Source organism: Diadema antillarum, unplaced genomic scaffold (assembly GCF_040938485.1).
Source record: "Diadema antillarum isolate AM-2024a unplaced genomic scaffold, OU_Dant_1.0 scf00000201, whole genome shotgun sequence".
Taxonomy (NCBI): domain Eukaryota; kingdom Metazoa; phylum Echinodermata; class Echinoidea; order Diadematoida; family Diadematidae; genus Diadema; species Diadema antillarum.
The window spans coordinates 2,304,629-2,328,033 of NW_027271090.1; the positions used below are offsets into that span (position 1 = coordinate 2,304,629).

At 37.7% G+C, this 23,405-nt stretch overlaps 1 protein-coding gene across 1 annotated transcript; it reads left to right on the plus strand.

Moving 5' to 3' along the window:
* Positions 1–878: 878 nt before the first annotated feature.
* Positions 879–21,621, plus strand: LOC139723825 (melatonin receptor type 1B-B-like). Its single transcript, XM_071635032.1, has 3 exons — positions 879–1,273; positions 15,602–15,962; positions 21,271–21,621. Exons 1-3 carry the CDS (start codon positions 879–881, stop codon positions 21,619–21,621), a joined length of 1,107 nt encoding a protein of 368 aa, XP_071491133.1.
* Positions 21,622–23,405: the final 1,784 nt, after the last annotated feature.

Consider the following 23,405-nt stretch of genomic DNA (forward strand, 5'->3'; position numbering starts at 1 on the left):
TTCGACAGATACAACGAGGGGCTTAGTTCATGTGTCGGTCTCGTGGGCCTTGTTAGCTTAGTGTCGAACTCATGGGCTGTATGACTCGTGGGCTCTATCTCGTCGTTGTCGGTCTCATGACGTGCAATCATAGCTACCAAGCAGCCCATGAACTGAACGGCTAATTGTCAAAATTGAAATAAATTGTATTCATTCTATCTTTTATATTTGTATATTTCTCAAAGGAATCACAATTTCTGTGACATAAATGAATATCTTATAAAGATAGAAACACATAAAACCACGTGCTTGTATTGCACATCAAAAAAATAAATCACGAACTACTAAGCAAAAAAAAAAAATCATAGTCGTTTCGTTGTTCGACAGGTGTCTCGAAGAAGTAAGAGAACCTTAATTGATGAAGAGACCTACATTAAAAAAAAAAAACTGAACTCTTAAACTACAGGTTCCAAAATTCGTGGGTGTGCAAATTATGAATGTCTAATTGATCAACTAAATAATGATTCAAGTAATCGAATCAATGTTGAAGACTGGATTAGTAAAAAAAAATATATATATATATATATAAAAGTACACGAACATATACACTCTGAGGGCGCACTTTGGATAATTTTGAAGTTTTCATGGTTACGACGTCGTTACTTCAGTATCACTGATATAATTTGATCACGGGAAATCTTAGTTGGGCTTATTAAAGCGGGTATCAGACGTTGCACACGATCGACCGGTAAAACGCATCTTCGGGATTTCATTCCGATCCGATAGGGGTATATATACGTGCCAAGGCTGCCGCGTGTCCACTGGTGCTTTGCCCAGAGTAGCGGGGACACGGGGGACGGGAAAGACTACAGTAATTGGGTTGTCCGATCAGGGGAAAGATGACGGCTACGATGAACGGGAGTGTCGTATCAACTCTTTTCACGGAAATTTTGTGGGTGAGCGATCATGCTGAATCTACAGCTGTTCGCGTCACCAATGTACACTACGTGAACCCTTATCAGGACGACGATGTCGTCAATGAATTGCTCCTTCTCGTTACCGTGTTCATGTTTGTGGTCGGCTGCATCGGCAACGTCCTCGTTATTTGGGCCGTTCTCACCCATCGAAAACTTCGCATCCTAGGGAATGCCTTCGTGGTCAACCTCGCTGTCGCCGATCTCTGCGTTTCGGCATTTCTGAATCCTTTCGCCATTACTGGCTTGGTGACCGCAGGAGAGTTTTTTAGTGACAAGGAGGCGCTGTGCCAAATCATCGGCGTTGTGTGTATAACCAGGTGGGTTCTTTGTCAAAGTGTATGATTTGTAACTTTGACTTTGAAAGAAGAAGAAGAAACGTAGAAAATGTCAAGATGTGATCAGTTATAGTGCATATCACAATATTCTGCATAGACGTAAAAAGAAGCAGCGTCATTATCATGAAACGAAAACTACAACATGAAGAAGAGAGCGGTTATATTCTTTCTAACCCTTTCAAATAACGCGATGATAGTGATGAAGAAGAAAAAAATTCTGGAAAGAACACTGTGTCCCACAGTGTGAAACGCAAAGTGAAACACAGTGTGCATTCATTGTGAACACATTGTGAAATCTCTTCACACTGTTCGAGCGTTTTGATATTGCGAACACACGGTGAATCATCAGTTCACAGTCAGAAACAGAACATTATCATGTGAACTCTTGTGAAAAACCACAAAACAGTTTGAACTCATCTTCATACTGTAAAAATTTGAGCGTTTTCACATAGTCGACTATGTGAACGCTTGTGAACACATTGTGGGACACTGTGCTCTTTCCAGCAGGGGAATTATTCTAAATCTTGAAGACATAAAGCGTGTGACAATTGCATTGTATGACAAAAAGAAATACCTGTTTTGTATCATATTATCTATCATAATCTATCTTGATTATCACTTTTTGAATTGCTGATGCTCTCGAAGGCAAAATTAAATTCATGAATATGTATTGTCTTTTCTCATGACATTGCGTAGAGGGGAAAGCATGGGCATTGCATGGGGAAAGTGAATCAGGAGTTTCTGGTAACTACTGGGACAGTTGCATTTGAAACGTGGACAAAAAAGTCGCAAGAGTAATGTAATGGTCCTGCAGGTGCTGTTGGCGGTGGTTTGAGGAGGACGGAGGGAGGGAGGGAGAAAGGGGGAGGCGAATAAGCCACTTCGGGGTTAGCTCATGTGCAAATAATGGATAAAAATGACATGTCTTCTTTTTTTTCAGTTGATTGGGCACTGCACTAGTTTTCAAGGCGATAGAATGTCTAAAATTGCCCAGAGTAACAATTTATGAAATTTATCAGTCATGTTCAAACAAAGGATGTACTTGCGCATAATCAGGTGGCCAGAATGATCCATCAATTAGCACTTTGGAAAGCATCCATTTCATTTTTTTCCACTGAATATATTAACAATCTTTTTTTTCTTCTATTGATATCGTCAAACACCGCTTTTGCTGTCAGATTGATGTACTTATAGCAAGCACCACTTTATAAGTACACTTGAATAATCATTACATTGCAGATGCTTATCTCAGTGAATTTAAAGACCAACATGCTCTGCTGGTACAAGTGACCCTTTTTTCTGCTTATGCTCAAAGTTGAATCCCAATCTGGCTTATTCAGATATGTTAGGGCAAGCAACGAAGACACCACAAACTGGCTTTGCTTCCATAAGGTGCAGGGTTACAGGTCAAATCGATGGTTGACCTGACTAACAACGATCGAACTAGAAATAATAAAGATTGAAAAATAAAACTAACCAGGAATTTATTTTTTCGACTTAAACTCCTAGCCCTAAGTGACGTAATTGCCACTAAAATGAATTGTTGCAAAGCATTGGTGTCTGATAGTATAGTGGTCAGCAGCAATACGTTTGTTTGTGAGTTAGAGTTTGCAAGAATGAAACTATTATTCTAAAATCTCACATCTACTTTAAACGATGTGTCATAATTTCGTGCTTTAATAGATTAATAGTGAATTTTGCATGGCTTTTCGATGTTGTTGCGTTGGGTGTATCCATACAAAGCATTACCTTTGACACTAGCCTAGCGGTGGCCCGGTGGCCTGGGCCAAAAAAAAAAAAAAAAAAAATGATGTCGGTACACTCAATATTTTCAAAAAGGCTTTCTTTTGGTGGTTCCATCAAGCAGCTAACATTGAAGATTACCTTTTATATTTTCTCATATTTCCGGCAACTGTCTTTTTTCGGGCCACAAAAATATTGAATTCAAAGAGTTAAGTTGCCCGAACGGGCCACCAGAGAAAAAAAGTTGGGCCCTGTTATGTTTACGGTTTAGTGCCACTTGGCCTACTTCCCAATTAGTCTAACAACACTATACGGCTAAACTCATTTTGTCTAGTATCAATTTCGTCTAATACCCATTTTCTTCGTAGGGAGTACAAAAAATAGGTTGAAATTGAAATTACATGATAAATTGATATAATTTTTGTGACTAATATTATTGATCATACTTGCGCGTCTTTTCTGCTCCTGCTTAAATAATGTCAAAATAATTCATGAAGCTCACTATTTCGTACTTGTCAACAAAAATTTGCGTTAAAGGAACTATGCGTTGCAAGTCCGTATTGACTAGTGTTGATTCATGATACCCTCATATCGCTTACTTTGCCAATCATTGACTATCTGAATACGTGAATGCTATCTATCTTTCACTGCAATTATTTTAAACAATTTTTTCCCTCAGATTACATGGATAAGCCCAAAACATAGCCTGTCAAACCACGATTGTGTCTATGACATCATCTGTCAAATCATCGTTAAAAGACTGATTGATTAAAAAAAAAAATTAGAGTGCACTTTCTCCTTGACTGAGCATAACTTGCATGTTTCTTTGTTATAATTTATGATTAACAAAAGGCAGAGCAGCTACAGAAACTAGTTACGCCCAGTCGAAAGGAAGGTGCATTCTGTAGTGTCTTTTCCTATTACAACTACCTTACCAATACTGACACAATGTAATTTTTTAGAGGCTTGGCTTGGAAAGTTTTTTTTTTTGTTTTTTTTTTGTTTTGGGGGTTTTGGGGGGGTGGGGGGGTGGGGATGAGGGTGGTGTATAGAAACCGCAAGAAAAGAATAATATAATCAGTACAGGTCAACGCGCATATGCATCGCAAATTCACTTTAATTGAACTCATATGGAGGCAGGCAATAGGGGAACGACCTTTTTTTATATCGATGTCTGTCACTGTAAATTGGCTTGCGTAATACAATAGGCTCAAACGGATGGTCGGATTTACGTATATTGCCAATTAATTATTACGGTTGACTCGATAGGGCTGCAGATACGTGTGCAGTCATTGATCCGTTAAGATTCGAAATACTTTTTTCTCCTCGGTCAGGCAATGATGGAACTAGACACAGTGAAAAAAAAAATCACCCGCTGCAGTCTAAATCAGGAGTGATTGATGCTCTATATGTTTTATCAAAATTCAGAAAACAAAGAAAGACTGCAGTTATGTAAATATTTCGCTGTCCCATTATATTAGTTGCTGAAAGATAATACTGCGAAAATTCGAGATGAAACGAACAAAGATTTAACGTGGCACTACGTTGTTAGATCCGTAGAAGTCATGAAAAAAAATAAACAGATGATGGTTGTCAGTGTAGACATCATAGATGTCCTGATGAAGAGATGCATCATCATTAATCAGTTTTAGTGCATGATGGTATACACTGTCAAATCCAAGGGTATGAATCCAATATTATATTGCCAGTCATCCACCGTGAAAGGAACTAAGAAGACCTTTTATTATCAGTCTCGGTATTAAAAGTGCGTGTTAATGAAATATCTTTGGCAAGGCTATGATTTCCATGAGGAGGAAATGAAAAGGGTTACAGCTCGTTATTCCGGAGGGTCGTTATTCCGAAAGCTCTTTATTCCTAAGATTCGTCATTCCGAAGGTTCATTGTTTTGAATTTCATTTTCGGATTAACCAATCTTCGGAATAACGAACCTTCGGAATAACGCCACAAATTTTCGGATTAACGAACCTGTATAGGGAATTTGCGTGTTTCCTTCGGAATAACGAACCTTCGGAATAGCGAACCTTCGGAATAACGAACAGCACCCATAAAAAGCAATCAGTGGCGTTTAATGGAATTAATATTTTGTTTGTGTGAAAAATAACTCAGCGGGCGAATTTGGTCCTTTTGTTTGTCTGCACGCGGGCGTGCAATGCTTATTGTATTAATGGTCCATTGTATCGATTGTAGCTGGGAGAGGATAGAGAAGGAGTGGCAAGTCTTCCTAATTTGATCAAATTTATGCGAAGATTCTACAGTATAGGAATTGAATCCATATCATTCCACTGGCTGTGATGTTTCAAGCTCCGAGCCGCAGCGCTCTTCCATATACTAGACTTTTGACATGAAGACCAAATTGCCAAAGAAGAGGTTCTTGATTTCAAAAATTTTTAAGCGGTATGACAGAGGAACGGTTTTGAAATCCTGTACAGAACTTTCTGGTAATATGTTGCGGATTACATCATTTCAGTTGTTCTTCAAACCCTCTTAATTTCTATAGTATAAATAGTATCTCGTAAACAGTAAACATTTCACCATTTTGCGCACATTTGTACATACGCTTTATGGCCAGCGGAACGGGGGGGGGGGGGGGGGGGGGGCTCGGGCCCCCACTTTTTGTGCACCATACAAAGGAATACATAAGGTGTCATCACTTTGGGCCCCCACTTTTTTTGTTTAACCTGGAAGTACGTAAGTGCCACTAAATAGAAATAGATAGAGATCTTGGAGTGTGAGCGCGGAAAGGTTATGTTTTTCCGCTGAAGACCTTTTTTTTTTTTTTTTTTTTTTGCTTGTCAGCTGAAGAAACCCGGAAATGGTAGGGGAGAGATGAGCTGAAGACATTTCTTTTTTCTTGTGCTTGTTAGCTCATGAAGCCCGGAAGTGCCCCCCCCCCCCCCCCAACTTTTGAAAACGCTCCGCCGGCCCTGCGCTTGTATAGTTTTGTTCACCATGCATTTGGTTGGCTAATTCGTGTTTCTTCGTGTTTAACAGAATTTACCGTTGACATTAACATTGAGTAGTGTATATTGTATCAGGGTATCAATCAAACCCAATAAAAGCTTGCACAAATCACCACTGTCCTCGTACCGCCCTTTTAAGTTGAAAATGAGGTTTGATATTTGAATAGTTGTGATAATTGTCATGTTCGTTTAAATATTCCGAAGGTTCTCTTTATTCTACAACACACAAGTTCCCTAAATGTAGATGTTCGTTAATCTTAGAACGAAAATGGATTCGTTTGGGATTGTGGTGTGATTCCGAAGGTTCGATAATCTGAAAATGGAAATAAAGATTTTTTTATTTTGCAGGTTCTTTGAATCCAAACACGAAATGGGTTTCATTATTCAAAAGGTTCAAAAGGCAAAACCTAGAGGGACGAGGGAGGGGGGTCAACTTTTTTGTCGAGTTGTAGAGGTTGGTACTGTCAGAGGGGATGATCAGTACACACATGTGTGTGTGTTGTTGTTGTTTTTTTTTTGATGACATCTTACGGTAAATGTTTCGGCATCATGCATAATTCATCCTGATGACAATGATGTTGAAAAGGAGGGGCATATGGAGAAGGAGATTGTATTCCAGTTTGCCAATAAGTATGTGTATTGCATGTGTGTGTGTGTGTGTGTGTGTGTGTATGTGTGTACATAACATCTCTATAACGAACTCTATCTATTTTCTCATTCAGTTTTGGATTAACGAGCCTTCGGAACAATGGACATTAAATAAAAAACTTACTTAATTTAGGAATTACGATCATTCGGAATAACGAATCTTCGGAATAACGAACTGTAACCCATACTGACTTCACAGCAAAGACAAAGTCCTTATCTGTAGACGGTAAGCACATTTAACGCCAAAGTCTGCTTTATGCAATATGTGTTTAAGAATAGCAGAAATAATAAAGGTGGATTAATCTATCACAATCAATAACTTTCATCACCTTTTTTTTCTTTCTCCATGATGAAACTTTAGCATTCATGAACTCCTCTTTTCTAGATCAAATGTTTTCGTCTGACAACGGTTAATGGAAATGAAGACAAAAGGAAATCGTCACCATCATTTCGGCAAAGAAGTTTATTATCATGATAAATGTAGCATAGAAAGGGGAGAATACATCATACTAAATTATTCACATTTGCGCTCATGATCTTAATTATAACTGACTACTGCCAGCATAATTTTTGAAGCTAGAGATAGACAGGGGCTTACATTACGCAGGATTCTCTTAAAAAGCAGAGGCCAAATGACCAAGGCATGTATTGACACGTGCATGAACTGACAGACACTCTCTCTGTAAGACACGCACACACACACACACACACACACACACACGAACCCGAAGATGTGAATCAACTTGGGCATGATAAATGCGAGGGATCACAGAAGCTATGCAGCTATACAGTGTGTGTGTGTATACAATGTATAATTATATGTATATACATATATTATACAGTCAAACCTGTCTATAGCGGCCACCCAAGGGATACGGAAAAAGTGGCCGTTATAGACAGGTGGCCGCTATAGACAGGTAATCCAACTTTGTGTGCATTGCCTACATGTACATGTATCATTGTTGTATTTATGTGTGTACGTATGCACACGTGTGTATCATGCGTAGAACAATGCCGGTGTTTATGAAATTGTTGCACAGTACACTAGATGTAGCATGTGCACAGTCATGAATTAGTTCATTATTGTGACTGAATAAGTGATGAATGCAACGGTGGCGATCACTGAATGTTGCCCGGAAATGACTGGCACGGCTAAAAAGCAGAAAAACACCCTGAATTATCAGCTCGGCTACGGCTCCATCGGGTTTTTGGCCGCTTAATAGACAGGTTAAAATCTACCGCGGGAAACAAAATTTGTGGCCGCTGGCCGCGTTAGACAGGTGGCCGCTATACACAGGGTCTTTAACATGGCTTTTCTCTCGGGGGGATTTTTCAGTGGCCGCTATAGACAGGTGGCCGCTATAGAGAGGTGGCCGCTAAGGCAGGTTTGACTGTATATATATATATATATATATATACATACATATATATAATTTCAATGTATATACCTGAAGTGAAAAATCTTGAAGCATTGTAGAAACATACATTTCCAAATTTGAATCGTCTGACACGGGCGTCCACATTTAAAACCACGTCATAGATATAGGCCTATAGTGGTTCATAATACATTATGCGTGATGCAAGCGGTGTATACTGTAATGCTATGTCGAAAATACAGATAAAGCCAGCAGCATCATACATAAATTTTAATTCAATTAAGAATAGTTCGTAACTCCCTGGAAACTTAAGTTATCAATGACTAATCGAGTAAAGCCTTATTAATTGTGATCTTTAAAAACAGCACCGTGAAACCATGGCTCAGGATAAATCAGCGCAAGGACAAATTTGCCATTATTCTGCAGAAGAGAGAGAAAAAAAAACATTTATGTTCTCTTCATACTATAACGGCAGTAACTCTAATGGGTAGTGGAATTGGCAGTGCAACTCTTTTTTTTTATCACGCGACATTTTCTTTCCAGTTTTTTGATCATTTCAAATTTTCTGTCAGCTGGGTAATTTTGACATGAGTTGGGGACAACGCATTTTGGTAGTGGACATTTTGGAGCTGCCATAACTATATCAATGGGTCTATACCTGTCATTCATCCCTCTCAATTTATCAGTTTGAGCAAAATGGTATTATGCAGAGTTACAGACATACAGAATATGGATCACTAGATGAAAATAAATTAGTATCTTGACATAAGCTCGTATCAATACATGAATAAACTGACTGATGTTGGGGGTTTTACCCGATCCCTTCGAAAAGAGCATATCACGTGATTATTACATGACTGCAAGGGATAAAAGTTGGGTTTTTTTTTCTATGCTGCTAAAATAACCCTCAACTCAACGTAATGCAGTGATCTTGCCATCTATGATAATACCCCACTGGTGCACCCCTCCCCCTATTTCTCTCTCCCTCTCCCCTTGCCCTTTTTCTATTTCTTTCTCTCTCTCTCTCTCTCTCTCTCTCTCTCTCTTTCCCTCTCTTGCTCTCCTTTTCATATCAGAACCACACGGGCTTCTCGTCTTTCGCGATAGGATAATATGATACAACAAACAAACAAAAATCCTCCATGTAATCCTAAATGCTTCCTTCTTTTTATTTTGATTTCGAAACACGAAAATTCTTCTTGGGACCTACGACTGAACAAGCTTGCTTTTACGTAGGCCCCATAATATTTCTCGTACAATGAGCATAGGCCAACGCTGCTGGAAACAGAGCTTAGTGTTTTGAGTCCGACTTCATTGAAATTTCACCTGATAATATATGCCATATAATTTTGGTCTTGTATTCTTTCTGTCCCCTTTTCGTGCCAAATATGAAAATAATATGAAATGAAAATGAAATTCTATTCCATTTTTTTTTTTAGCAATACATAGCGAGCAAGACAGGTATGTGAGAAAAAAGGCAATAATACTGAGTAAGGTCAAGTCGTAATGACACGCAATTAATGGCATTGATGAATTGACAGCTCTTATACAGTCCGTATTATGAGTAGCCGTAATTGGTATCTAACTATTCAACCCAGTTTTACAGGCAATTGCGAAAAATCCTAGGACATTGAATAGGTTGATTTTAAAACATAGGCAAGTAAAATCAGTGTTGACCGTGAATAACAACTGATACGTACTGTATTGTTCTCATGTCGTTCGCTGTCGAGGTGCGGTGACGCTTTCATATCGTACTCATTTTAGTGCATCAGCAACGGTTCCCGGCATTTTTGCTTCGCGTAGATTACGCGGCGGGAGAAGTGAGAAGCGGAACTGATTAATTACGTTCTGTTCCCTTGCTTATCGATTATTAAGTCTCTGATAGAAAGACTCGACGCCAGTCAGGGAAAGCAACCATGTTAATTTAGTCCCAGATCGTAAATGAGAACCATAGTATAAACACTCTTCTCTTTTCATCCACCGGTTCCTTTCAGGAATAGCATCCTTCATCAACATCAACGTGCGCTTAATTCGTAAAGATCCATATCATTATGTTATAGTGAGCAAAAAACAAAACAAAAAACATATATAGGCCTACACACCCACACACCCCCCCCCCCCCCACACACACACATACGTAAAGTAATTCAATATTAAGAAAATTTGATTTCCTTTCCAAAATGTTTGAGTTGTTACGTGCAATGAGTACAGGTCAAATGCGATAATAATTATATAGCTCCCATTGCAAATACCTTCAATAAGATACACATTAGACTGCTGTTTTCTTCATTCGATCCAGTTCAGTTCAAATCAGGATCATTTCGAATCCTACTTCTACGTGTTCATCACAGATGTTCAATTCAATTCAATTCAATTCAATTCAATTCAATTCACTTTATTGATAATCATAAAAATAGAAATATACACAGTGTGAAGTGTGTCGGGGAGTTCACAAAGAAAGCCAAAGGCTTGAGACAAGTGATCCCCTTTGTAGAGTTGGATACATAAGAATATACATGCAAACGCAGATTCAGAATTACATTCAGAGAACTTAATGACAGTTACAGATTACATGGACAAATAAAATGAAATAAAAGACATATGCTACTACATTACACAAATATAACTAACAGACAGAACAAAACTAACAAAGATTGAATAATACAATTCAATAGGCCTTTAAAAGATATCTTTTATATCTAGATTTAAAAGTACTTTAAGTGAATACATTCTTAAAATTTAATCTAAATCATTCCAGAACATTACAACCTTATATAAAATGGAATTTTTTGTTTTATATTCAAACGACAAAATGGCAACACAATAATGTCCTTATTTCGAGTTTCAATGTTGTGTAATGTACGTTTCAGTGTAAAACAACCATCAAAAATATCAGGTAAAATTGCATTCGAATGTTTATACATACAAAGACCAAGTTTGACTGAGACACTGTCAGACAGTGCGAGAGTATTCAATTTTTTTTTTTTGAAAAATGAAGCAGTGTGGTCAAGAGGGTTAGCGTTTGAACAAATTCGAATTGCTTTTTTTCTGTAAAACAAATAAGCGACACAAATTAGTTAGGCTGGTTCCAGACCATACAAGACTACAGGAATCAAAATGAGGCAAGATAAAGGCATTATATAAGAAGGGTTTGTTTGCAAAAACCGATAAGTCCATTTTTTGAAGATTTTGAAGTACGATCTCTGTCATAAAGTTCAAAATAATACCTTTTTAAATGATATATTGGTCACTACATATAAAGGTATATTTTTGAAGTTATGGTCAAGAGAAACAAAAATTTTCTTATTATTCTCTTTATTTTTCTTGACCTTTAATCGCAAATATCTCCATTTGGCAAATATGGACTTATCGGTTTTTGCAAACAAACTCTTCAGTATTAAACATAAACAGAGTATGTAACTGCAGTATTGTACGGAGCTTATGCAGTATACCGATAGAGATACTATTCTTCTCATGAATATTATTCACATATTGAAAGTTATTCTTTGTTAATCTTGATGTGGATTGTTCTCCAACTGACTAACTAGCTTGATACACGTTTGCAACTGCACGCTGGAATATGGTGTCTGACATTAAGACTGTTCTGTTAAGCTTCTGGATCGGTTCTCTCCCCCCCCCCCCTCTCTCTCTCTCTCTCTCTCTCTCTCTCTCCGTCTCCATATACATCCCTCTCCCTTTTCTTTTTGTTCTTTGTTACTTTCAGGGATATTGATTGGCGGTCGATGCGGTACTCTGCAAAACCATGAATGCAATGATATTATACTTAAAAGAAAACCCGGCATCAGAGTTAAAAACCATACATGAAATATCTGCAATGGCTTTGGAGATGCTATTTCTTTCAGCCAAGGAAGGATTGAAACGTTTCTATGTAGAAGATTTCATTATCTCTGGCACTGAATGCCGGCTAGATGCACCTCAATCTCTCGAGAAAAGTCGGAGAAGACAAGAAATGAGATTGCAATGCTACTATATTTTAAAAATCCAAATCGATTTTTCATTAATAACACTCCATGTAATGTGCCAAAAAAAGTTGAACTTGTTCAGAATAAATAAGAAAATGATGATAGATATTTCTCTCTCTTTCTCTCTTCTTTGACCGATGAGATTCATATCTTACAAGCAATCGATGCAAGGTCAGCTAGGCTAACAAATACACCAAATGTTTTTAAACAGATTTTAAAGAGAAGTGAAGGGAGATGACATCACGTTGTGTCTACGCTGCACTGATTGTTGCAATGTTTGAGGAGAATATACTCTCAACAGATCGATCAACGAAAAGTAAGAATAAGAACCATTCAACATGCAACTTTTATGGCGTGCGTCCTTTTACAGTACCAGAAGTGAAAGAGAGAGAGAAAAAAAGAAGAAGAAAAGAAATGAAGAAATACATCCTGGCGAGGTATATTCCACATCAAACGTTCTACTACCGCTGCACCGCCTTCTTCTATGCTGGATTTAAACTAAATTTCACGAAAAGTTGGATACTAATGTTAGCATCAGTTTCTGACATCTTGAAAAGGGATATAGATTACTCAATAGTGTCTGCAAATAATCTGAACGTCGGATGTCTGGCCTTTCTTCATTAATGTATTTCCTTCTATCAGCTTCCTTAGTTGTTATTCGATCTGATTTAACGTTTTTAAAGAAACGTTATGGGTAGATCCTTATATATAATGTGATAACAATAAGCTTTGGCTATATGTGTTTTGGATGATTGATAGGCTGCATTTTCATGGGGAGGTGAATATCGCTTTATAACAAGGAAACAATTTTGAGAATAATGATGGATGTGTAAAAATGATGAATTTGGATGTGGAACATCAGGAATAGGGTGACAAAACAATGTTTTATGGAGAAAGGAATCTTTGGGCGAAAGCCACATGACAATAACTAATATTATTTTAGATTAATCTTTCTTTGTAATTAAGATTGGCTTTCAAATTGTTTCAGAAAGTATTAACAACATTGATTCAGAGAGCTTGAAAGTGAGATGTGACGCTGAATGATGACTTTTTTTTTAATGAAGGTAGTACTGCTATCATGTTTGTTTACTGATAAATTTGTGTGTCAAATGATTTTTACAGAGATTTTGTTACCTGGTCGTGTTTGTGAACGAGAAAATTCTAACTTGTGCAGTGATAGATTAATTGTGTCCATTTTGTCAACTGGAAATTGACAAATTGTATATAGGTACTATACACTGTACACAGTTCAACATCCTCATCACAGATAACGTGGGGGAGGGGCTTCCCCTCCCCAACCCCCAACCCCCGCCCCACACTAATTTTGCAAATGTGCAGAAAAGAAATAAAAAAAAATCGCGGTAAAACTCAGAACACCCGTATTTACATCATTTACAGCTAAATTCTTCCCGTATAAGGGGAAGGGGGTATGGGGACCGCAGCCCCCTTAAAAAACAAGAGACAATCAATCAAACAAACAAACAAACGTTCCACTGCCCATTTCTTTTTCTAATTGATTTCGTTGATCAAGAATGTTTTGCTTTGCGCTACCTTATAAGTCGGACATCGTGTGACATGGGGTCCAATGTGGCTGCCACGATTTTGATTTCTGTACTGACAAAGAAAGAGTGAAATCTAACAAGCACAACAGTGAAATTTCTATGAAAATCGGATAAGATTTTGGTAAATAATGAAATTGGGAAGTTTTGCTAATTAACACTAAACAGGTTTTTTTTTTTATTTAACGGTCAATGAATTATAAATATGGAAATGAGTGAGCTGATGACATCGCCTCAAAACTTGCACTTATAGTTATAACATAAACTCTTGAAATTTTTGGATTTTTTTTAAAGTTCTTTTTATTGATTCTTTCTTCGTTTTTACTAAAGCGTAATCTGTCCCTAGTCCTACGCACCCCCCCCCCCGTCACACTAAAGCGGATCGAGCCACGAATGCCCATCGAATTCGAAAATTCAAAGATACTCCCACATCCGTTGCTCGTCGTTCGTGACCCGTTTGACGTTCGCTGTATCCGCTAGCTGTTCGGAGAGATTCGCCAAATCTTGATTTTGGACAAGTCCAAAATCTTAAGCGGATGACAAAGCGAATGACAATCCGCATTGTGTTTGTTTAACATCCCGCTGTTCGAAAGTTTTGCTCGCTTTGCGCCCGTTTCTCATTCGTCCGCCGTTCGTCCAAATTCGCCCAGCAAATCTGGGCAGCATAGGTAGCATTTATCAGATTGTCATCAGAAATAGGGCATCCTCTTGTGCCTCCGGGATGTGAGAATTCCAGCGTTTGCCTCTGTTTTGTTGTTGTTGTTGTTTTTTGTCACTGAAGGTCCAGACTGGGATCAGTTGGAGGCACCAGACGCAATGGAGGATGCTGGACTACCCGCATGATCATCAGAAGGAAGTGAAAGGATTGCAGTTTTAGGGGAATCTTGAGGACTGAGGATAGCGACATCAGTAGTACTTGGTGGTGATTTCTGTGCCTGCTTGGAAGGTTGCTTTCTTCTCTTTGGGCCATTTTCACAGCTAGAACATTACTTGAGACTGTCACTGCTCAAAAGGATTCGGTGAAGTGTGCGTCAGCCGAAATCAGTCACGGGATTGCCGCAGCATCGCTTTGCCTATTATGTTGGGCATCCGCTGGTCATTCGTTTTAACCTCTCAGCATTCATTGGATGACCTGTACGCATTCGCTTTCATTCGTTACTTTATCCGCTCTTAGCACGGTTAGCATATAATTATGTTCATCATTCGTTAGGCGAACGTTCGAAAACCACATTTTGGTCAAGAATTCGAGCGGATTGGAGCGTATCTGGACTTTGCCAAATTTTGCCCTTGGTACCCGCTAGGCATTCGCTGATATAATACGCTATAGTGTGACGGATCCTTACAGTTTATTCACCCATGAAGAAATCTATGTTTTACAGTTTTTAATAAAAAAAAGCGTAAGTTTTAGTCAGTCTTTTTCTTACTACATAATCAAAGAAAAATTGTGAGGTGATTATAATCATTATCATTGACTCATTTATTAGCCAGTTAGCAATCGCTATAGATATAACTATAGGAGAATATTTGGTTGTTTGGCAAAAATTTGCGAGACTTCACATTGTCAAAACTTTCCTACTTACTATTCTATTTCAGTATTTTCTATTGTCTGGTTAGTAACCCTTATCTCTTTCTTTTCTAGACTTCTCTGAATTGATAAATTGCCCTCAGAATGATGCAGATTAAATGCCATTCTCGAAGGTAATTGAAATTCGTGTGTGATATGTTTGGTATTAAAAAAAATATGTTTGATACCGTCCCTCGTTTCTGCATCTTTTAGGGGGTGTTGCAAGAAATTCGAGTTGCGATTCATTGCAAATATCTATTGGAAACTTTGCAATAGATAGGTCCATTGCAACTTGCAATCAATCGCAAGATGCAGTTGCAAGAAGGGGGCTTGTAATTAATTGCAAGTGTGCAATGGATTTCAGGATTTGCAATAGATTTTAGGGAGTTGCAATTAATTGCAAGTTTCTTGCAACACCCCCTTATACACAGTCATGATATACTTTGCCACTTTCAGCTGTTCGTGCTCGATGTGGAGCATCGCTTCTGTCGGCGTCAATCGCTATGTGGCCATCGTCCACCGCAACGTTTACCACCAGATCTTCAACAGGCGTACTCTCCCGCTCCTCCTCATCTTGTTATGGGGCACCTGCTTCCTCATCGATATGCCGAACCTGGTGGGCTGGGGCGCCCACTCGTTCGACCCAAAGCTCATGCTGTGCACGTACAACTACACCACGTCCTACAGCTATACCTTCTTCTTCATCGCCACTGGCTTTGGCATACCGTTGTCGGCACTCATCTTCTGCTACTCCCGAATTTTTATCTATGCCCGAAGGTCTACGAAGGAAATTGACAGCCTTAAGAAGTCAGATATGGTGAGCTTTAAATTATTCTTATATCTCAATTTAAAAGAGAAACAAAAGATAAAAATCATTGAAAATAAATTTTCAGAAACGACGCTTTAAAATCATTGGTATATGCGTGTTAAAGAAAATACAATAAATATATTGTGCAGTGCATATCAAATAAAAGGTAATCCAACTTTAGAGGGCTATTTTTTCATAACTGTAAATTATACATTGTTATAGGAGCACAGTGTTAGTTGTGAGGAAAGGACTACTCTTCTTCTTTCCAGTGATACCTATTGTGATGCTGACAAATATCATACATGATTGAGTACGCTAACATTAAAGGGACATTCCAGACGATTTTCATACTTTCACATCATGTAGTACATGAAACGACAACTCCATGTATAGATTTGTGGAATTTATTGTGGTTCTTGAGGAGAGAAACAATACTTTGAAAAACCTTAAACAAATTACACTGAACAAGGATGATGACATAGGAGGTTCACATATTTCAGAAATGTAGCAGTGTAATTCCATTACAATACCGCTTGCTTGCGAGTTCACCTGTGTATAATCTATGCAAGCCTTCTTCTTTTGTTCTGCTTCCTTGAGCCCCAACTCATGCATTCGTATGGTGACTCTGCCATGTCATCATCCTTGTTCATTGCAATTTGTTCTAGATTTTGAAAATATTCTTATTCTTCATCCCAATTATCACAAATTCTGAAACTCAGTCCTCAGTATAACTAATTTATAATTGTTCAAATGTAAAAATCTGAAAATCATCCGGAGGTCACCTTTAAGGACAACAATGGCAAGATGTACTTTTTCCAATTATGAGCGTTATCATGAAGGAACATTTGAGTGTCTCTCTGAAATGGATAGACCTGTCAATGGAAGTGGTCAAATAAACAGGCCAGCATACGCGACTGCAGGTTTTTGTTTAGGATCTCCTCTTACCTATTGTGGTCCATAACCTTCAAAATGGCCACATGCTGGATAACCTGGTCACTCCCACAAAGGCCGACCCACACAACCCTTTTCTCTGTTGATATTAAAGACATGATATGTTGCTGCGAGATACTGAGTATGTGTTTATATGAAGAGAGAAAAAACTGATTGAGAGAGACGGTCTTTAATTGTCGGCGTGACTATGCAGGTTATCTATCCGACAATGGCAATTTGGAAGATTATGGACCGTAAAAAAAAAGTACGAGAAAACTCTAAACACAAGCATGTTTACAAATATGCATTTACTTTGAGAAAAAAAAAAGACAAGGACAATGAGGAAATAGAAAATAGCATGAATGCTAGTCGAGTCTGGCCCCTTGATGTTCAGGTAGTTACAAAGTATTTTTCTTATTTTTTCTTTTAACTGTGCAGTTATGTGTTTCCATGCACGGTTATTGTTAGATAGTTATCATTAAGATATGCTAGTGCCAAGAAAAGAAAACATGAAAAATTCATTACATGATGAATAATATACTGATAATTGTAAACCTGCAGTCAGACATCCTGGTCTGCTTATTTAACCACTTTCACGGACAGGTCTCATCCATTTCAATGAGACACTCAATATGTTCCCTCATGATAACGCTAAAACTTGGAAAAAGTGCAACTTGTCATTTTAGTCTTTAAAGTTAGCAGTGCTCAGTCATGCATGACATTTGTCAACACAATTGGCCCTGCTGGAAAGAACGCATTGTCCCACAAACACGGTGTGAACGCATTGTGAACACACTGTGAAATTTCTTCACACTGTTCGAGCGTTTGAACAGAATGAACACATATCAAATCACAGTGTGACACAGATCATTACCATGTAAACACTCTGTGAAAACTAAACCACAGTGTGAAATCATCTCCACACGAAATTCGAGCGTTTTCACGTAGTCGAGAATGTGACCACACTGCGAACACACTGTGGGGCACTGTGTTCCGTCAAGTAAGGGGGAGGGGGTATCAATAGGAAGAAAAAGAGTTCCCCTTACCTCACAACCAACGTTGCGCTCCCCATAGTTGACATTTTATGAAACGGTAGCCCTCTAAATTTGGATTACTTTTTCTTTATACACACTGTAGAACGATATAGCTGGACATGGTATTTGAGCTGCTTCGACAAAGTGGTCACGTGACTAGTATGATAGGATCGATGATATAGGAAACCACAAGCGGTTGTCGAGTAAATATTTTGCTACAGATGTAGATGCAAAATAGAATAATTCAACTCGTAGTATACAGTAAACAGGAGGTGAAGGGGGAGGGGATGACATTTGCTGAAAGATAATTCGCACAGTCTCCACAGTATCAGCAGTTCGTTACTTTGGATTGATTGGCAGCTGCAACGTCAAGGATTTTCAGATTTCCTCATGTGACAAAAATGTGTGAGGGCGACTCGGCAGCATTATGTGCCTTAAACATTTTTTTTCTACTAATGTCACCACTGAATTACAAGAATATTGTAGTCAACCCCTTCCCCTTTACTTTAACCAAGGCTTTAGGGTGTCGCTCCACCTGTATCTTTTTTTTCCCTCTCAGCTCTTAGAGACTCCCAAGTTTTTTGTCTTTTTTCTTCAACGAAATGCATCTACTTTTGCTGTCGTAGGTTAAAGTGATCGTATAGTTTTGGTTGATACCTAATTTCAAGCTTCTAATATTTTTGGGTGAGATAATGAGAAACCTCTTATGAAATATGAAGAAGCATGGAATTCCAAGAGAAATTCAACGTTTATTTGATGAAAATTGGTTTTGAAATGGCCAAGATACTCAAAACAGGGCAAAACTAATAAAAGGTTGGACCCACCTTTTATTCCGACCGCGCTTTGTTTTACTCTGTTTTTGGATATCTCAGCCATTCCAAAACCGATTTTCATCAAATAAACTTTGAATTCCTGTTGAATGGTATGCTCTGTACTATTTCTTAAGTGGTTACTTGATATCTCGCAAAAATGTTAAAAACCCATTTCTCATCCCCACCAATAATGTACCATCCCTTTAACCAATGTACAATACAGGGATTCAGGTCCAACTGATGTCAATCAAGTGTGCAAATCTCTATTATTAGAGTATTTGTGGCAAAGCTTGTCTGGACAATATTACTTGATTGTAAGACCTGAAGCAGAATGAGATACCGCCAGCGATTCGTAATACAGTTGTACTCTTTTCAACTCCTCCATAAGCCCCTTTTGACGGCTATACGGATTAAAAGGAGCGGAAGATTCGTACGATCCTTTCATGGTTTGTAGGGAGTTTTGAATCCATCATTTTTCATGAAGGAAAAAGTAAAGAGTATAGAAGCTGTATAACGAGGTGTCAGGAGCAGGCTTGAGCTCGCAACATGCTTTGAAGCAATAAAAGAGAACCCCATGAATGGGTGACCTATTTTGGTAAATTAGCTGCCTGACACACACACTCATACACACGCACAACACACGTGCACACACACACACACAAAACAACAACTAGCTTTTCTAATCATGACAGTAGAATTATATAACAGCAATATTTATGTAAAAATTTTGTGATAGATTGCGCTAGAATGAGTTGAATAACAATAATTGTACAATTCTCGCGAACTTTGTGTGTGAGAAGGGATTTACGATGTTCTTTCAGGGCTTGTTCATAACGGAAGCACAGGACGACTTGTAAATAGCTCTATTATATACTTACGCCAACTGAAGAGAATCCATGAAAGCTGCTACAGCGCATTTTAAGAAGTTTCTACGACAACACAAACATTTTTCTGCCGTCCATGACACAACTCACTGCATTTCCTCTTTTTATTATTTCATTGCTACAAACCATATGGGTTCATCTTTAACATCATTCAACCTCGAAAAAAGAAATGTCTTTGAAATGACAATACTTGAAAGACGATTCCTCACTTTTTAGGGTGTACATAAAATTGTAATAGCGTAATGCATACAAGGCCAAAAAAGAGTAACAACAAGCAACAACAACTTACTTTTAATACTGACGGCTTTTCAGGACATGTATATCCAAAATTACTCTGTTCTGATCTTTCTCCCATACATCCACCAACGCACCGAATATATATCAATCAAATTCCCCTACTAATTATCACTTTTTTTGCATTGCAGTGCAAAAGTTTACAGATAACAAGACGGAGTGCTCATCAAGCTATGAAATTGATTGTGATGTAGGCATACTATTGTTTCTGACTCCTAAGATGTGATGATGTTCTCTATTTAAAATGACACTGTGTTTATATTTACCTTTAAAGGGGATGACTAGTAACTGATCACTGGGAATCAGTGGAAATGCTGGGGAAAGATTGTTCCAATCCTTGTGGGATCTATTTAAGAGTACATTATATATATATGAAGCAAATAATTTTCAAAGAGCAATAGATACATAATGTACTCTTAAATGAATCCCACAAGAATTTGAACAATCATCCCCCAGCTTTCCCACTGATTCCCACTGATCAGCTACTAGCCATCCCCTTTGAAATGACACTTTGTTTATATTTACCTTTAACACGATAGATAGTGTAGGAAACCAAACCGATCTACATGTCGTCAAAGGTTGTGGTATCCATGTATATCAGTACGTAAGGAGATCATCTTTTTTTTTATATCAGCGGCCAAGGCTTTCAAGGCTGATACAAAGGAGTCGAACAGATAATGGGATAATTTCATCTCCCGAGGAGAGACGGGTGATCATGATGGCATCATCATAGACATGTCACGGCAGTAAATTTACAAGCCTCCACAAAAAAAAAGAGGAGTTCTCCAATATTTGGGCAAAAATATTCATGCACCAGATGCAATGCTTTTCTAGCAGAAAAAAAAAACAACAACAAAAACAAAAACGTCTTTATTCTACATCCTGCTGCGTTATTACTGATCAGGATTGCTCCCCCTGGGGCAAATATTCAATGAACATGATGAGGACATCCAGATGACTTTAAAGGTCCAGTTTACCTTTAGGAGCAGTGATTTAAAAATGTTCAAGATATCATATTTGATGGATAGGTCTATATCACAAAACATTCTACCATATAATATTTTCACAATAAAGTCCAAAATATCATGAAATATCAGTATTTTTCTTGATAAACCGTAACTGCAGATGGTCTAGTTTATATAGAGAATTTTTAATAACTATTGTTTACATTTTGTGTATTTTACAATAATAAACATTGATTATATACCGATTCAAGTTTTTACAGTGTTTGTTTCTATCCCTAACTCACATTTCAGAACTGTTTTAAAGCACTAATGCTGGGTTTTGTTTCATCTGCAAATGGTAAATTATGCCTTAACCTCGCCTTGTTTCTATCGTTATGTGTTTATGTAATGATCTGCAGTCGGCATCGGCCACAAAGCAGGAGTCGATTAGGAACAGCGACCTCCGCCTCCTACGCAGCGTGCTCACCATCGTCATCGTGTTCCTCATCATGTGGTCACCCTATGCCGTCATCGTCGTGTTCGACTTTAAGGCCACGTGGCCACGCACGGTCTACGTCGTGGCACTCGTCATGGCGCACATGAACAGTTGCATCAACAGCATCATCTACGGTGCCACCAACCGGAACTTCCGGCAAGCCTACGCGCGTCTTATCTGCGCCGTATTCACCTGCGGGCTGAGACGGGACGCGGGGAATACGGAGAGTGGATCTGTGAACAAGAGCAAGAACACCTCGGAGTCTGGATTTTAATCAGTTTGAGTTTAAGTTTATTCGACACTTTCGCTGAAAAAAAAATACAAAAAAGAAACAAGCACAGATTTATAAAAGACACACACACACAAAAATTATATTACAATAAAATGAGAGTGAGCAAGAACACATCATTACAAAATATTTATAACATTTTGAAAATGTCTGAGTCAAAGAGGAAGTCTACGCTTTAGAACAAAAGCCCTTCCCCTCAGGACATCAAATAAAAAAAACAAGATGATATAACTGATTTCAAAGCATTATTCATTCAATTTGCACATACAAGTGTAAGCACAGTAGGCATAACCACACACACACACACACACACACACTGACATTTTGGTTAAGGAAAACATACCATGAAAGTTGAGTGTGTGAATTCATTCGATGAAATTTTAATTTTCTTATAGATGCAATTACCGATGAGCTCTGTTTTATTTCAATCGGAATGCTATTCCAATTTTTTTTTGTCCATAAAAATAGAGAATAACATAATTCATTGCATAACTATGGCGTGAAAATGATTACCGCCCTCCTGTAGTTTCTCTGTAAGACTTCAGAATTTGTGCAAAGAAAACTAGATTGATTTAGCAATTCTAAAGCGTTTTAGAGATGTCAAAAAGTTAATCATTATCTCTTATCAAAAGTAACATTGGATATAAACCCAACAATAGCAAAAGACATGGACTGCCCCACATTACTCCGGACCCAAACTATTCGTTATGTTTTTCTCGGTCAATTTCGTAAAAATAGCATTTGTTTAGTGCATTCAAATTGCTTTGAAATCGTTTCAAATCATTTGAAATATCAGAGTGACTTTCTGACTTTGATCAAATGATTTCATAGATTGTGCTTTCAAATTTGTTTTAGGCACATTCTATTTCGTGTTTGGGCATGATTTCGAAAAATGTGCATTCAAATAGGTGAGATGAGGGAGGAGGAAGTAATCGCTTCAAAACACTTTCAATTTCGTTTTTTGAGCAGTTGATTTTGGCAACTGAGGATTTGATTTCGCGAAATACATGTATTTAGCATTGAGCGATTTTGTCCATTTCATCATTGAATATGACATTTACTGTAGATCTTTTCATAATCATAATCATTTTTTTTTTCTAATCTGAAAATCTTTTCTTATTCCTACATGGATCTTAAATAAAATTCACAGTGTTTTATTCTATATTGTCATCATTACCATCAAATTTCCTTCATAATCATCAATACTTTGTAGCTTTATTCTCAACATGCTTATCATATTTTGTAACATATTCCTCGCGTATCATTATTTCATTTTAAACGGTATCTAATCTTTCCTTAAACACACTTTAAAATAGCAAATTATCACTAACGCCTGCTACAATGACACCTGAGAGTGAATCTTCAACGCTTTTTTGTTAAGATGTAATCAAGCTTTAGGGACACGTGTGGGACTTGAATCAAAGGATAAAATAAATACACTATTCCAGTATATACGCCATTCCAGTATATCAAGAAAACTACATTACATAGAAAATGGACATTAATTAAATCTAAGTTTTGATCTTCTAAAAGATTAATTGATTATCTTTTTCAATTTAACATTTTCAATTCTATTTTATAAATATCATTGAAGAATTACAGAGATTAATCATGTGGGCGTTGTACAACACCGAATGTCATATTTCTAACCATACTTTTGTTTCTCAATGAAAATCTTATCTACATTTAGAATTCAAGCTATCATTTACATACAATCCTACTCCTCCATCTAATTTCGTTTCTTGTCCCTTTGTAAAATGATTATGAAC